This window comes from Bos taurus, chromosome 1 (assembly GCF_002263795.3).
Source record: "Bos taurus isolate L1 Dominette 01449 registration number 42190680 breed Hereford chromosome 1, ARS-UCD2.0, whole genome shotgun sequence".
NCBI lineage: Eukaryota > Metazoa > Chordata > Mammalia > Artiodactyla > Bovidae > Bos > Bos taurus.
This window is the reverse complement of record NC_037328.1, coordinates 122,057,962-122,076,165: the sequence shown is the minus strand read 5'-3', so window position 1 is coordinate 122,076,165 and position 18,204 is coordinate 122,057,962. Positions and strand designations below refer to the sequence as shown.

At 38.5% G+C, this 18,204-nt stretch overlaps 1 protein-coding gene across 5 annotated transcripts in view; it reads right to left on the bottom strand.

The window, feature by feature from the left end:
• The window catches only part of PLSCR1 (phospholipid scramblase 1), a 70,913-nt gene that overhangs the window by 16,631 nt on the left and 36,078 nt on the right, over positions 1-18,204 (bottom strand). For all 5 annotated transcript variants that reach the window (XM_024990963.2, XM_059885825.1, XM_024991283.2 and 2 more), the window contains one exon: positions 8,796-9,016. In XM_024990963.2, coding sequence (XP_024846731.1) covers positions 8,796-9,016 — 221 coding nt within the window. The remainder of the gene's footprint in view (positions 1-8,795; positions 9,017-18,204) is intronic.

Below are 18,204 nucleotides of genomic sequence, written 5' to 3'. Positions count from 1 at the left end.
CTCAGATACGCAGATGACACCATCTTATGGCAGAAAGTGAAGAGGAACTAAAAAGCTTCTTGATGAAAGTGAAAGTGGAGAGTGAAAAAGTTGGCTCAAACTCAACATTCATAAAATGAAGATCATGGCATCTGGTCCCATCACTTCATGGGAAATAGATGGGGAAACAGTGGAAACAGTGTCAGACTTTATTTTTGGGGGCTCCAAAATCACTGCAGTTGGTGACTGCAGCCATGAAATTAAAAGACGCTTACTTCTTGGAAGGAAAGTTATGTCCAACCTAGATAGCATATTGAAAAGCAGAGACGTTACTTTGCCAACAAAGGTCCGTCTAGTCAAGGCTATGGTTTTTCCAGTGGTCATGTATGGGGATGTGAGAGTTGGACTATAAAGAAAGCCAAGCACTGAAGAACTGATGCTTTTGAACTGTGGTGTGGAGAAGACTCTTGAGAGTCCCTTGGACTTCAAGGAGATCCAACCAGTTCATCCTAAAGGAGTCAGTCCTGGGTGTTCATTGGAAGGACTGATGCTGAAGCTGAAACTGCAATACTTTGGCCACCTGATTCGAAGAGTTGACTCATTGGGAAAGACTGTGATGCTGGGAGGGATTGTGGGCAGGAGGAGAAGGGGACGACAGAAGATGAGATGGCTGGATGGCATCACTGACTCGATGTATATGAGTTTGAGGGAACTCTGGCAGTTGGTGATGGACAGGCAGGCCTGGAGAGCTGTGATTCATGGGGTCGCAAAGAGTTGGACAGACTGGGCGACTGAAATGAACTGAACTGATGCATCTATTCTACAAATATTCACAGAATAATTCTTTAACTCATAATAGCAGCTGCTTCTGAAAAGAATAAAGCAGACATGGTAACTGAGAGTTTGATAGGCATTATTTTTTCTGAATATACTTCTGCTAACTTTATTTCTTTCTTTCTCCCACCTTCTCTCTTTCTTCTTTCCTCTTTAACTTCCTCCTTTTTATATATACATATGTTTTTATTATTCTTTCAAAAAATAAATGAAGACCTTAAGTGAAGATGGTGGTAGTGGTCATGTAGTGTGTGAATCTTCTCAAAATTCTCATAGAAAGGACACAGTAAGTATGATTGCTAAACCAAACAAAACCACCGTGAAGTTCTTTATCAAAGTAGATGGAAAAATTATGGCCTCACATCTCAAAATACAAGTAGATATAGTAAAACATATATCTATGGGAGAAGGCAATGGCACCCCACTCCAGTACTGTTGCCCAGAAAATCCTATGGATGGAGGAGCCTGGTAGGCTGCAGTCCATGGGGTCGCTAAGAGTCAGACATGACTGAGTGACTTCACTTTCACTTTCCACTTTCATGCATTGGAGAAGGAAATGGAAACCCACTCCAGTCTTCTTGCCTGGAGAATCCCATGGACAGAGAAGCCTGGTAGACTGCAGTCCATGGGGTCGCACAGAGTCTGACACGACTGAAGCGACTTAGCAGCAGCATAGTAAAACAAGTGACAGTAGCAAGATAACTTCTGAGATCCAAAGAATCCAGATACCACTAACCAGTATTCATAACAAAGAGAAACAGATCCCCCTCAGAAGATAAGTAGACTGCAATTAAAATAAATAAATTTTAAAAAAAAAGAAAATAGTATAAACAGAGGGAGAAGCACTTTACAAACATATCTGGATAACTGTTGTCATGGGAGGTGTTTCATTTGGCAAGAATCAATAAGAAAAAAAAAAAAAATCAAAGGACCAGTCTGAGAAACATAACTGAAAATGGGATGCGACAGTACAGCCCCTACTGCCTCCATTGGCAGTACAAGAAGACTATGGGAGGACTCACTGGGGCTGATGTCTAGGCATAAGAACTTTTTACAATGTCATCCATCCAAGATTCCCTTTCATAACAGAGAGTAGAATAAAAACTGCATAAGACAGGAAGATCTAGGTTAAAGAAAGAGAAGTTCAGGTAAAGGTGGAAGAGGTGTAAAGAGAAGGTAAATCTCAAAAAGAACCAAGAAACCATATTCCTAACATTACACAATCAAACAGAAGGGAAATTCCTAGAATTCTACCCTCCTATTAGAATCTCTTAAAATGATTCTGAAGATAAATCTGGACATGACTCAACATCTGGAAAAAGGGAATGGCAGTGGTTGAGAGTTCCTTGATTTTTTTGTGGCTTCTTATTTGAGGTCTGGCCCCAGTAAGTGCTGTATGAGGTTGTGAATACTTTTTAATAAAAGTTCCTATTTTAAGAAGGTAGGAGAAATTGTCAAAGAAATAAAAGATTAGAGGAAAAGAATCAAACAGGAAATGGACCAAAAAAGAGAAAACTAAACCAAAAGTAAAGTTCCTTAAGCTAAACATGAAAAAAGAAAGAAACACAAATTACTGCTGTTTCAAATGAAAAGGGAGCTATTAATACATAATCTGCAAACTTGAAAGTAAAGAATATATTAACAACTTTATGCCAATTAAAATTCAACAGCTTCTATAGACAAATCCTTTGAAAGAAACAAATTACAAAAATGGACTTAAGAAGAAAAAGAAAACCTGATTATCTCTCTATATATTAAACAAGTTTTGAATATAAGTTTAAAATCCTTCACACACCCACTATTACAGACTGAGATAGCTTCACTAAAGACCCTTATGGCAGAAAGTGGAGAAGAACTAAAGAGCCTCTTGATGAAGTTAAAAGAGAAGAGTGAAAAAGTTGGCTTAAAGCTCAACATTCAGAAAATGAAGATCATGGCATCCGGTCCCATCACTTCATGGCAAATTGATGGGGAAACAGGGGAAACAGTGGCTGACTTTATTTTTCTGGGCTCCAAAATCACTGCAGATGGTGATTGCAGCCATGAAATTAAAAGACACTTACTTCTTGGAAGGAAAGTTATGACCAACCTAGACAGCATATTAAAAAACAGAGACATTATTTTGCCAACAAAGGTCCGTCTAGTCAAGGCTATGATTTTTCCAGTGATCATGTATGGATGTGAGAGTTGGACTGTGAAGAAAGCTGAGCACCGAAGAATTGATGCTTTTGAACTGTGGTGTTGGAGAAGACTCTTGAGAGTCCCTTGGACTGCAAGAAGATCCAACCAGTCCATCCTAAAGGAGATCAGTCCTGTGTGTAAAGGAGATCATTGGAAGGACTGATGTTGAAGCTGAAACTCCAATACTTTGGCCACCTGCTGTGAAGAGCTGACTCACTGGAAAAGACTCTGATGCTGGGAAAGATTGAGGGCAGGAGGAGAAGGGGACAACAGAGGATGAGATGGTTGGATGGCATCACTGACTCGATGGACGTGAGTCTCAGTGAACTCCGGGAGTTGGTGATGGACAGGGGGGCCTGGTGTGCTGCGGTTCATGGTGTTGCAAAGAGTCGGACACGACTGAGCAACTGAACTGAACTGAAAGAATATAATAAAATATTTAAATAAGATAATAATACAAATCCTACACAAGCTCTTTCAGAAAAGAATAAGGAATAGTTCCAACTTTCCTTATGAAACCCACATTATCCTGATTCAGAAGCCACACAAAAACTTAAAGGAATAATACAGATATATACATCATATACATAAACACAAACTATTAGCAAAGTGAATCCAGAAATATATAAAAAGAATAACAAATGTGTACAAGTGGAATTTACCTCAAGAATGTCAAGTTGATTTAACATTTAAAAAGATCATTTGATGCAGTTTACATAGTCACAGATTAAAAGAGAAAAGTCATGTAATCAAATGAGTAGATATGGAAAAATATTTGACAAAATACAAAATTTATTTATGATATAAACTCATAAAACTAGGAATAAATGGGAGCTTCTTCAACCTAAGAAAATATATGAAACAAAGTTTTTTATATGTAAAAAAACTACAGAAGAATGTCATTCTTAATGATAAAGATTAGATCTTAAAAATCGGTACAAAAGGCAAGACTATCCATTCTTACATATGTTCAATATTAGTATTCTGATCTAGAAAGTTGACAATAATTAAATGTGACACTTATATATATACACATATAAGTAAAAAGCATGCAGATAAGAAAAGCAGAAGTAAAACTTTATTTTCTTATTATGTAGTTGGAGAAAACCTTAAGGAATATATAAATTCCTGATAGAATTCATAAGTGATTTTTGGCTGTCAAAGGGTAAGGGATCAATAATCAAGGCTCAATTGTTTTTCTATATGTGAGCAACACAGATGAAATATTTAATTTGAATATATTTTTAATTGTATCTTCCTTGTAGCTCGAACCTCCCTGGTGGTTCAGCGGTTAAAGCATCTGCCTGGAATGCGGGAGACCCAGGTTCAATCCCTGGGTCGGGGAGATCTCCTGGAGAAGGAAATGGCAACCCACTCCAATACTCTTGCCTGGAGAAACCCGTGGACGGAGGAGCCTGGTAGGCTACAGTCCATGGGGTCGCAAAGAGTCGGACATGACTGAGTGACTTCACTTCACTTCCTTGTAGCTCAGCTGGTAAAGAATCTGCCTGCAGTGTGGGAGACCTGGGTTCGATCCCTAGGTTGGGAATATCTCCTGGAGAAGGGAAAGGCTACCCACTCCAGTGTTCTGTCCTGGAGAATTCCATTGGCTTTATTGTCCATGGGCTCGCAAAGAGTCGGACACGACTGAGCGACTTTCACTTTCACTTAATTGTATCTAAAAACATGAAATACTTTCATTTAGCCCTAATAGGATATTTATAAGACTATGCACTGAAAATAACTACCAGGAGTTATTAAAGAAGACCTAAATCTAAGGAGAAATATACCATAGTCATGAAGCAAAGATATTGTATTAGTAAAAAAATCACTTCCTGAACTTCCCTGTTGGCATGGTGGATAAGAATCTGCCTGCCGATGTAGGGGAGACTGGTTCAGTCTCTCATCCAGGAAGATTCCACATGCTGTGGAGCAACTAAGCCCGTGTGCCACAACTACAGAGCCCGCATGCTGCAACTACTGAAACCCATGAGTCCAGAGCCTGTGCTATGCAACAAGAGAAGCCACTGCAGTCAGATGCCCATGCACCACAACTAAAGAGCAGCCCTTGCTCTACGCAACTAGAGAAAGCCCACACACAGCAACTAAGATCCAGCACAACCAAAAATAAAAATAAATAAATAAGTAAAAGAAGTCATGCTCAGTGGCTCAGTTTTGTCCAACTCTTTGTGACCCTATGGACTGTACCCCTCCAGGCTCTTCTGTCCATGGAATGTTCCAGGCAAGAATACTGGAGTGGGTTGCACTGACCCAGGGATTGAAGCCGTGCCTCCTGTACCTCCTTCATTCTTTACCATTGAGCCCACCTGGAGAGCTAAATAAACCACTATTTCCCAAAACTAACAAATAAATTCAATGCCATCCAAATCACTATCTTGGCATGAAGTTTCAAGTAATATAAAATAATAAAATATTCTTTTGAAACTTATATGAAAATAAAAGTACTTAACAATCAAACAATTTAAAAAAAAGCAAACCAAAATTAGAATGCTCATACTCGCTAGTGTTAAGACTTTAAAGCTAGGTACTCAGTACAATGTAGTATTGGCATAAGGGTACATATCTATATATACCTATATGTATAAGTGAAAGTGAAGTTGCTCAGTCTTGTCCGACTCTTTGCAAACCCATGGACTGTAGCCTACTAGGCTTCTCTGTCCATGGGATTTTCCGGGCAAGAGTACTGGAGTGGGTTGCCACTTCCTTCTCCAGGAGATCTTCCCAATCCAGGTGTTGAACCTGGGTCTTCTGTGTTGTAGGCAGATGCTTTACCATCTGAGCCACCAGTAAACCCTGGGAGATAGTGAAGGACAAGGAAGCCTGGCACGCTGCAGTCCATGGGGTCACAAAGAATTGAACACAACTTAGTAACTAAACAACAACAACAACAACAAATCAGTGGAACAGTGGAAGACAGCAGATTTCAGAAATAGGTACACGCATATATCGACAATTTATTTTCAAAGATATAAAAGACAATTCTATGGTAAGGGTAGTCTTTTTTCAAAACATGGTGTTCAAACAACTGGACATTAAATTAAAAAAAAAATCTCAGCTCTTCCCTCACAGGTACAAAAAATTAACTTCAAATGAAACTAGACCTAAATATATAATTTCTGGAAGAAATATAAGGAAGTCTTTGCTATTTTGTGATAGGCAAATTTTTTTTAGGTAAGTTCTTAAAGACATGGACCATAAAAGAATATACATGATAAATTAGATTTTATCAAAATTGAAACCCTCCTTTTTTCCAAGGATGATAAAATGAAAAGCCAAGCCATAATCCTGGGCACAATATTGGCAATACACATATCTGAGAAAAGGCTTGTATTCAGACTATCTAAAGAATGCTTATAACTCAGTAAGATGAATTGGCTTGTTTTAGGAAGGGCAAAAGATTTAAACACTATATAAAGATATTCAGTAGCTAATAAATACACACAGGGAAATGCAATATTGAGAGTAGTATAGAGGTTCCTTAGCAAACTAAAAACAGCTACCCTATGACCTTTCAGTTCCACTCCTGGGCATACATCTGGAGATAAACATTATCCAAAAGGATACATATACCCCAGTGTTCATTGTAGCACTCTACAATAGCCAAGACATGGAAGCAACCTAAATTCCCATAGACAGAGGAATGGATAAAGAAGATGTGGTACATATATACAATGGAATATTGCTCAGGCATTAAAAAGAATGAAATAATGCCATTTGCAGTGGATGGTCCTAGAGAGTTTCATATTGAGTGAAGTCAGACAGAGAAAGAGAAAAATCTTATGACACTCCTTATATGTGGAATCTAAAAAGAAATGATATAAATGAACTTACAAAACAGAAAGAGACTCACAGACTTAGAAAACAACTTATGGTTGCCAGGGGGAAGGGATAGTTAGTATTTTGGGAAGATCATGTACACACTGCTGCTGCTGCTGCTATTAAGTTGCTTCAGTCGTGTCCGACTCTGTGCGACCCCACAGACAGCAGCCCACCAGGCTCCTCTGTCCCTGGGATTTTCAAGGCAAGAATACTGGAGTGGGTTGCCATTTCCTCCTCCAATGCATACATGCATGCTAAATCGCTTCAGTCATGTCCAACTCTGTGCAACCCTATGGACAGCAGCCCACCAGGCTCTTCTGTCCAGGAAATTCTCTAGGCAAGAATACTGGAGTGGCTTGCCATTTCCTTCTCCACATATACACATTCAGTTCAGTTCAGTTCAGTCGCTCAGTCGTGTCCAACTCTTTGCGACCCCATGAATCGCAGCATGCCAGGCCTCCCTGTCCATCACCAACTCCCGGAGTTCACTCAGACTCACATCCATTGAATCAGTGATGCCATCCAGCCATCTCATCCTCTATTGTCCCCTTCTCCTCCTGTCCCCAATCCCTCCAAGCATCAGAGTCTTTTCCAATGAGTCAACTCTTCACATGAGGGGGCCAAAGTACTGGAGTTTCAGCTTTAGTATCATTCCTTCCAAAGAAATCCCAGGGCTGATCTCCTTCAGAATGGACTGGTTGGATCTCCTTGCAGTCCAAGGGACTCTCAAGAGTCTTCTCCAACACCACAGTTCAAAAGCATCAATTCTTTGGCGCTCAGCCTTCTTCACAGTCCAACTCTCACATCCATACATGACCACAGGAAAAATCATAGCCTTGACTAGACAGACCTTTGTTGGCAAAGTAATGTCTCTGCTTTTGAATATGCTATCTAGGTTGGACATAACTTTCCTTCCAAGGAGTAAGCGTCTTTTAATTTCATGGCTGCAGTCACCAACTGCAGTGATTTTGGAGCCCAAAAAAATAAAGTCTGACACTGCTTCCACTGTTTCCCCATCTATTTCCCATGAAGGAAATATGACCAGATGTCATGATCTTAGTTGTCTGAATGTTGAGCTTTAAGCCAACTTTTTCACTCTCCACTTTCACTTTCATCAAGAGGCTTTTTAGTTCCTCTTCACTTTCTGCCATAAGAGTGGTGTCATCTGCATATCTGAGGTTACTGATATTTCTCCCGGCAATCTTGATTCCAGCTTGTGTTTCTTCCACAGCGTTTCTCATGATGTACTCTGCATATAAGTTAAATAAGCAGGGTGACAATATACAGCCTTGACGTACTCTTTTTCCTATTTGGAACTAGTCTGTTGTTCCATGTCCAGTTCTAACTGTTGCTTCCTGACCTGCATATAGGTTTCTCAAGAGGCAGGTCAGGTGGTCTGGCATTCCTATCTCTTTCGGAATTTTCCACAGTTTATTGTGATCCATGCAGTCAAAGGCTTTTGCATAGTCAATAAAGCAGAAATAGATGTTTTGCACACTGCTATATTTTAAATGGGTAACCAAAAAGGGCCTATTGCATAGCACATGAAATTCTGCTCAATGTTATATGCTAGCCTGGATGGGAAAGAGGTTTAGGGGAGAATAGATACATGTACATAAATGGCTGAGTCCCTTCACTGTTTACCTTAAACTACCATAACATTGTTTATCGGCTATACTCCAATAGAAAATAAGATGTTTAAAGTTCGGAAAAAAGTCACAATGATATTTTACAATAGAAAACTTCTAAAAATCTAAATTTCTTTTAACTTTCATTGCCAGAAAAATATTTACAATGTTATACATGGGTCTTATTCTGAAAGTATGAGATATTATTTAATTCTCTCTCTGACATATTTCATCCCAGACTATTCTTAATTTTAACATACTGCCCAGTGTTGAGGCTTTTTTGAAGGAACTCAAATACATTCGAATCACATTGTAGAAATAATATTTACTGACCTTTTGTAGGCAGCAGTTACTCCAGCAACAGCTCCATCTTAGAGCTTTATGCAGAGTAATGACATCACATCCTACATTATCATAAATTGTCATGGTAAAAGGCCTTGAAGGTCCACAGAGGTGTCTGATGAAACAATTACTTTTCTCTTCTGCAAAGTAAAGTCTTTGTCCTTGATTATTCATGACATCATATGTTTTATTAGTTTCAAAAGGACTGAATACTAAAGAATGAAATAAAATGATGATTATGAATAACACTGATATGATTTGTATAAACTGCATACTAAATTATGTTCAAATACAATAAGTTGCATAATGTTGAGTTTTGTTTCCCCATATAGAAAAATAAAAGAGACGGTAGCTGTTCTCGGGTTCCTTTTATGCTAAAATTCCATGCACAGCATTTCATTTTTGAAGTTCAGAGAAATTAACCTGTAACTATAGGGTTTTGATCTGATCTGATAGGTTTTGAGTTACTTTAAAAAAATTGCACCTCTCCAGTTTTCCTTCCTATAGGTCATGAAAATGGCTTTATTAGTCATCAATCTGGCTAATAGAAACCAAGCAAAAATATTTCACTTAAATTAGGGGAGACAGTGAGCACTCTCATATATTGTCCACATAAGATAATGAAGTCACCTTTTTTTTTTTTTTGCAAGAAAATGGAAATATTATCTTCGTCCTAATAATCTTACTCCTATGATCACACAAAAATTTCTAAAATTTTAAAAATTGCTCTCTGTACTAAATATTCACTACTACACAACTTAGAAAAAATAAAATGGAAGCAAAGTAAATATTTAACAACAAAAGGTAATATGTATTATCCCTTCCTGAGAATTATTGGGTAACTATTTAAAATGCTGGGTTACACTATGGTAACTGCAAAACAATAAACTTTAATAGATATACACTCAGAAAAGAAAAAGAAACTCCAAACACAATACTAAAGATAGTCATCAAAGCACAAGAGAACAAAAGAGAAAATGAAGAAAAAGATCTACAAATCCAAGACAATTGAAAGAATGTCATTATGAACATATTCATCAATGATTACCTTAAGTGTAAGTGGACTGAATGCTCCAACAAAAAACCTAGACTGGCTGAATGGATACAAAACCAGGAGGACTCATACATTTTCTACCTAAAAATGACTCCTTTCAGATGTAGAGACACATACAGATTGAAAGTGAGGGGATGGAAAAAAGTAGTCCACAGAAATAGAAATCAAAAGAATTCTGAAATAGCAATCAATACTTATATCAGACAAAATAGACTTTAAACACTGTTAGAAGAGACAAAGAAGGATGATACATAATAATCAAGGGATCAATTCGAGAAGAAAATATTGTAAATATGCATGCACCCAACATAGAAGTACCTCAATATATAAGGCAAATATTAACAGACATAAAAGGAGAAATGAACAGTTACAAAATAATAATTTGGGGAACTTTAGCATCCCACTTACATCAATGAACAGATCATCCAGATAGAAAAATCAGTAAAAAACAGAGGCCTTAAATGACACACTAGACCAGACAGATTTAATTGAGCATTTCAGCATTCTGCTGCCAAAAGCAGCAGAATACACATTCTTTTCAAGTGCACGTGGAGCATTATCCGGGGTAAATCACAAGATGGGCCACAAAGCAAGGCTTCATAAATTCAAGAAAATTGAAATCATATGAAGCATCTTTTCCTTCCACAACAATATGAGGCTAGAAATCAACTACAAGAGAAAAAGAAAAAAAAAAAAAAAAAGGGCAAAAAAGACAAACCCATGGAGGCTAAATGATATACTACTAAACATTCAATGGATTATTGAAGAAATCAAAGAGGAAATTTAAAAAATACCTAGCGATAAATGAAAACACAACAATCCAAATCTATGGGATGCAACAAAAGTATTTCTGAAAGACCAGTTTATAACTTTAAAATCTTACCTAAGGAAATGAGAAAAATCTCAAATAAACAACCTAACGTTATGCCTAAAGCAACTAGAGAAAGAATAACAAACAAAACCCAAAGTTAGTTTAAGAAAAGGAATCATAAATATAAAAGCAGAAATAGAAGAGATTGAAGGGCAACAGAAAAAAATCACTGAAACTAAAAGCTGGTTCTTAAAAAAGATAAAATTGGTACGCCTTTAACCAGACTCATCAAAAAAAAAAGGCCCAAATCAGTAAAATCAGAAATGAATAAGAAGTTACAGCCTAAACCACCGAAATACAAAGGATTAGAAAAGACTAGTATAAGTAACTATATGCCAATAAAACAGATACTGTAGGAGAAATGAACAAATTCTGAGAAAGATACAATCTCAGACTGAACCAAGAAGGAATAGAAAATATTGAATCAGTAATTTAAAAACTCCCAACAAACAAAATTCAAGACCAGATGGCTTCACAGGTGAATTATACCAAACATTTAGAGAAAATTTAACTAATTCTGAAATTAATTCAAAAAAACTGCAGAGAAATGAACACTTTTGAAACCACTCTAAAAGGCCACAATCACCCTGATACCAAAGATATCGCACACACACACACAAAATTACAGGTATCACTGATGAATATAGATGCAAAATCATCAATAAAATACTAGCAAACTGATTGCAACAATACATTAAGAGGATCATACACCATAAACATGTGGATTTTACCCCAAGTTTGCAATGATTGTTCAATATCTGCAGCTCGTTAAGTGTGATACACCACATTAATAAGTTGAAAAATAAAACTCACACCATCATCTCAATAGAGGCAGAAAATGCTTTTAATAAAATTAAATATCCATTTATTATAAAAATTTTTCAGAAAGTGGGAATAAAGGGAATATGAAAGTGAAAGTGTTAGTTACTAAGTGATGTCCAACTCTTTGTGACCTATGGACTGTAGCCTGCTAGGATCCTCTGTTCATGGAATTCACAGGGAAAGAATACTGGAGTGGGTAGCTATTCCCTTCTCCAGGGATCTTCCTGATCCAGAGATATAAACTGGATATTGAGAGGGTAACAGGCAGGAAGGCCAGGGGTCTCCAAACGGAGGAAATAGCCTGCAAGTGTCAGACATTTTTATCTCTCTTATGCAGCAAGAGGAAACAAACTAGCAATATTTTTTCCTTCTCTATACAAATTTAAAAGGAGGTTTCTCTTAAAATACTGTGTTGTCATAATGACACCTGATTTCACCTGAAGTTAACTATTCTCAAATCTAGAGATAACCAATGTATTTCTCTTACGGAAATGTTTATCTTCAGTACAGTTCAGTTCAGTCACTCAGTCGTGTCCGACTCTTTGCGACCCCATGAATCGCAGCACGCCAGGCCTCCCTGTCCATCACCAACTCCCAGAGTTCACTCAGACTCACGTCCATCGAGTCAGTGATGCCATCCAGTCATCTCATCCTCTGTCGTCCCCTTCTCCTCTTGCCCCCATTCCCTCCCAGCATCAGTCTTTTCCAATGAATCAACTCTTCGCATGAGGTGGCCAAAGTACTGGAGTTTCAGCTTTAGCATCAGTCCTTCCAAAGAAATCCCAGGGCCGATCTCCTTCAGAATGGACTGGGTGGATCTCCTTGCAGTCCAAGGGACTCTCAAGAGTCTTCTCCAACACCACAGTTCAAAAGCACCAATTCTTTGGCACTCAGCCTTCTTCACAGTCCAATTCTCACATCCATACATGACCACAGGAAAAACCATATCCTTGACTAGACGAACCTCTGTGCTTTTGAATATGCTATCTAGGTTGGTCATAACTTTCCTTCCAAGGAGTAAGCGTCTTTTAATTTCATGGCTGCAGTCACCATCTGCAGTGATTTTGGAGCCCCCAAAAATAAAGTCTGACACTGTTTCCACTGTTTCCCCGTCTATTTCCCATGAAGTTATGGGACTAGATGCCATGATCTTCGTTTTCTGAATGTAGAGCTTTAAGCCGACTTTTTCACTCTCCACTTTCACTTTCAACAAGAGGCTTTTGAGTTCCTCTTCACTTTCTGCCATAAGGGTGGTGTCACCTGCATATCTGAGGTTATTGATATTTCTCCTGGCAATCTTGATTCCAGTTTGTGTTTCTTCCATTCCAGCGTTTCTCATGATGTACTCTGCATATAAGTTAAATAAGCAGGGTGACAATAGACAGCCTTGACTTGCTCCTTTTCCTATTTGGAACCAGGCTGTTGTTCCATGTCCAGTTCTAACTGTTGCTTCCTGACCTCCATACAGATTTCTCAAGAGGCAGGTCAGGTGGTCTGGTATTCCCATCTCTTTCAGAATTTTCCACAGTTTATTGTGATCCACACAGTCAAAGGCTTTGGCATAGTCAATAAAGCAGAAATAGATGTTTTTCTGGAACTCTCTTGCTTTTTCCATGATCCAGCGGATGTTGGCAATTTGATCTCTGGTTCCCCTGCCTTTTCTAAAACCAGCTTGAACATCAGGAAGTTCACGGTTCACATATTGCTGAAGCCTGGCTTGGAGAATTTTGAGCATTACTTTAGTAGCATGTGAGATGAGTGCAATCGTGCAGTAGTTTGAGCATTCTTTGGCATTGCCTTTCTTTGGGATTGGAATGAAAACTGACCTTTTCCAGTCCTGTGGCCACTGCTGAGTTTTTCAAATTTGTTGGCATATTGAGTGCAGCACTTTCACAGCATCATCTTTCAGGATTTGAAGTAGCTCAACTGGAATTCCATCACTTCCACTAGCTTTGTTCGTAGTGATGCTTTCTAAGGCCCTCATTCCAGGATGTCTGGCTCTAGGTGAGTGATCACACCATCGTGATTATCTGGGTTGTGAAGATCTTTTTTGTACAGTTCTGTGTGTTCTTGCCACCTCTTCTTAATATCGTCTGCTTCTGTTAGGTCCCTACCATTTCTGTCCTTTATCAAGCCCATCTTGGCATGAAATGTTCCCTTGGTATCTCTAATTTTCCTGAAGAGATCTCTAGTCTTTCCCATTCTGTTGTTTTCCTCTTTTTATTTGCATTGATCACTGAGGAAGGCTTTCTTATCTCTTCTTGCTATTCTTTGGAACTCTGCATTCAGATATTTATATCTTTCCTTTTCTCCTTTGCTTTTCACTTCTCTTCTTTTCACAGCTATTTGTAAGGCCTCCCAAGACAGCCATTTTGATTTTTTGCATTTCTTTTCCATGGGGATGGTCTTGATCCCTGTCTCCTGTACAATGTCATGAACCTCCATCCATAGTTCATCAGGCACTCTATCTATCAGATCTAGTCCCTTAAATCTATTCCTCACTTCCACTGTATAATATAAGGGATTTGATTTAGGTCATACCTGAATGGTCTAGTGGTTTTCCCCACTTTCTTCAATTTAAGTCTGAATTTGGTAATAAGGAGTTCATGATCTGAGCCACAGTCAGCTCCTGGTCTTGTTTTTCTTGACTGTATAAAGCTTCTACATCTTTGGCTGCAAAGCATATAATCAATCTGATTTCAGTGTTGACCATCTGGTGATGTCCATGTGTAGAGTCTTCTCTTGTGTTATTGGAAGAGGGTTGTTCGCTATGACGAGTGCATTTTCTTGGCAAAACTCTATTAGTCTTTGCCCTGCTTCATTCCATATTCCAAGGCCAAGTTTTCCTGTTACTCCAGGTGTTTCTTGACTTCCTACTTTTGCATTCCAGTCCACTATAATTAAAGGACATCTTTTTTGGGTGTTAGTTCTAAAAGGTCTTGTAGGTCTTCATACAACCATTCAACTTCAGCTTCTTCAGCATTACTGGTTGGGGCATAGACTTGGATTACTGTGATATTGAGTGGTTTGCCTTCAAAACGAACAGAGATCATTCTGTCGTTTTTGAGATTGCATCCAAGTACTGCATTTCAGACTCTTTTGTTGATCATGATGGCTACTCCATTTCTTCTGAGGGATTCCTGCCCACAGTAGTAGATATAATGGTCATCTGAGTTAAATTCACCCTTTCCAGTCCATTTTAGTTCACTGATTCTTAGAATGTTGACATTCACTCTTGCCATGTCTTGTTTGACCACTTCCAATTTGCCTTGATTCATGGACCTGACATTCCAGGTTCCTATGCAATATTGCTCTTTACAGCATCGGACCTTGCTTCTATCACCAGTTTCATCCACAGCTGGGTATTGTTTTTGCTTTGTCTCCATCCCTTCATTCTTTCTGGAGTTATTTCTCCACTGATCTCCACTAGCACGTTGGGCACCTACTGACCTGGGGAGTTCCTCTTTCAGTATCCTATCATTTTGCCATTTCATACTATTCATGGGGTTCTCAAGGCAAGAATACTGAAGTGGTTTGCCATTCTCTTCTCCAGTGGACCACATTATGTCAGATCTCTCCACCCTGACCCGCCCATCTTGGGTTGCCCCACGGCCATGGCTTAGTTTCATTCAGTTAGACAATGCTATGGTCCTAGTGTGATTAGATTGACTAGTTTTCTGTGAGTATGGTTTCAGTGTGTCTACCATCTGATGCCCTCTTGCAACACCTACCATCTTACTTAGATTTCTCTTACCTTGGGCATGGGGTATCTCTTCACAGCTGCTCCAGCAAAGCGCAGCCACTGCGCCTTACCTTGTATGAGGGGTATCTCCTCACTGCCACCCTTCCTGACCTTCAAAGTGGGATAGCTCTGCTAAAGCAGAGACATTACTTTGCCAACAAAGGTCTGTCTAGTCAAGGCTATGGTTTTTCCAGTGGTCATGTATGGATGTGAGAGTTGGACTGTGAAGAAGGCTGAGTGCTGAAGAATTGATGCTTTTGAACTGTGATGTTGGAGAAGACTCTTGAGAGTCCCTTGGACTGCAAGGAGATCCAACCAGTCCATTCTGAAGATCAGCTCTGGGATTTCTTTGGAAGGAGTGGTGCTAAAGCTGAAACTCCAGTACTTTGGCCCCCTCATGCGAAGAGTTGACTCATTGGAAAAGACTCTGATGCTGGGAGGGATTGGGGGCAGGAGGAGAAGGGTATGACAGAGGATGAGATGGCTGGATGGCATCACTGACTCGATGCACGTGAGTCTGAGTGAACTCCGGGAGTAGGTGATGGACAGGGAGGCCTGGCATGCTGCGATTCATGGGGTCGCAAAGAGTTGGACACGACTGAGCGACTGAACTGAACTGAACTGATGCTGATGTACTATGCATTTACCCCAAACTCTGTCTTCAAGTCGGTTCCGCCTCTTGGCTCAGAGCCTACTTGACAAACCAGAACGTTATACTCAGATATTGTCCCCCTAATCTATGTAAATGAAGCTATTTGTATGGTGATCTGTCCTTCTTCAAGATTCAGGATAATCATTTTATTGCCCAGGATAAATCATTTTGTGCCAAGATTATCCCAAAATGCATCTTATGTGTGAAGAGCCTGATGCCATTCTGTGTTTTAAGACATTCTTTTCTTTCATTACAGACTGCTAGTGACTATATAACATCCAGCTAAAGACTAGCTGTGGGGTACTCTTTCTGCCCCCTTCTGATGCTTATGTCAGAAGCTTTCTCTATTTCCTTTATACTTTAATGAAACTTTATTACTTTTAATAAAACTTTTTTAAAATAAAACTTTTATTACACAAAAGCTCTGAGCGATCAAGCCTCATCTCTGGCCCCAGATGGAATTCTTCTCCTCCAGGGACCAAGAATCCCGTCATCTTTTTTTGTTCAACAACAACCTTTCAGTATCCGGGATAAATGCCATATGTGACAAATCCACAGCTACCACCGTAATCAATGGTGAAGAGGTGAAAACATTTCCTCTAAGATTAGGAACAAGACAAGAATGCACTCTCATAACTTTCATTCAACATATTTATGAGGTCCTAGCTATGACAACCACAGAAGAATAAGAAATAAAAGGAATCCAAACTGGAAAAGAAGAAGTAAAACTATCACTGTTTGCTGAAAACATGATGAGAAAACATAGGGAAAATTCTAAGAAAGCTACCAGAAAATTATTAGAGCTCACAATGAATTTGTTGAAGTTGCAGAATACAAAATTTATTTACAGACATCTTTTGCATTTCTGTATACTAACAACAGAAGATCAGACAGAGAATTTAAGGAAATTATCCCATTTATTGTAGCATCAGAAAGAATAAAATACCTAGGCATGTACCTACCTAAGGAGACAAAAAAACTGTAGTCTGAAAACTAGGATGCTGATGAAGGGAATGAAGATGACACAAACAGACGGAAATATATACAGTGGTTTTGTATTGGAAGAATCAATATTGTTAAAATGACTATACTACAAATTCAGTGCAATCCCTATCAAATACCAAAGGCATTTATTTTTCCACAAAACTAGAACAAAAATAAAATCTCAAAATTTGTATGAAAACAAAAATTACCTAGAATAACTAAAACAATTTTGAGAAAGAAGAATGGAGTTGGAGGAATCAAACTCCCTGATTTCAAACTATACTGCAAAGCTATTGTGTTCAAAGCAGTGTAGCACAAAAACAGACACATACATCAATGCAACAGGACGGAAAGCCCAGAAATAAACTGACAGTTAATCTATAACAAAGAAGGTAAGAATATACAGTGGAAAAAAAGACAGTATTTTCAATAAATGACATTGATAAAACTGAACAGCTATATGTAAAGGAATGAAATTAAAATATTCTCTAACACCATATACAAAAATAAACTCAAAATAGATTAAAGACCTAAATGTAAGATTGGATACTATAAAACTCCTAGAGGAAAACATAGGCCGAACCCTCTTTGACATAAATTGTAGCAAGAATTTTTTGGATCTGCCTTCTTCACAGCTAAGGAAACCATAAGCAAAATGGAAAGACAACCTAAGGACTGGGAGAAAATATTTGCAAAGGATGCTACTGACAAGGGATTAAATTTCCAAAATATATGAACGGCTTATACAGCTAAATGTCAAAAAGAACACAACTCAGTTAAAAAAGGGGGTGAAGATCTAAATAATCATTTCTCTGAAAGAGACATACAGATAGCTAATAGACATATGAAAAGATGTTCAATATCACTAATTATTAGAGAAATGCAAACAGAACTACAATGAGGTGTCATCTCACACCTGTCAGAATGGCAAGCATTCAAACATCTACAAATGATAAATCCTGGAAAAGGTGTGGAAAAGAGAAACCCTCTTACACTATTGGTCAGGGTGTAAATTGGTAGAGCCACTATGGAGACATTATGTTGGTTCCTTACAAAGCTAAAAATAGAGTTACTATATGATCTTGCAGTTCCACTCCTGGGCATATATCTGTAGAGAACTCAGCATCACTAATTATTAGAGAGATGTAAATCAAAACCACAATGAAGTATCATCTCACACTAGTCAGAGTAGCCATCATTAGAAAGTCTACAATGACAAATGGAGAGGGTATGGAAAAAAGGGACCCTTCCTAAATTGTTGGTGGAAATGTAAAT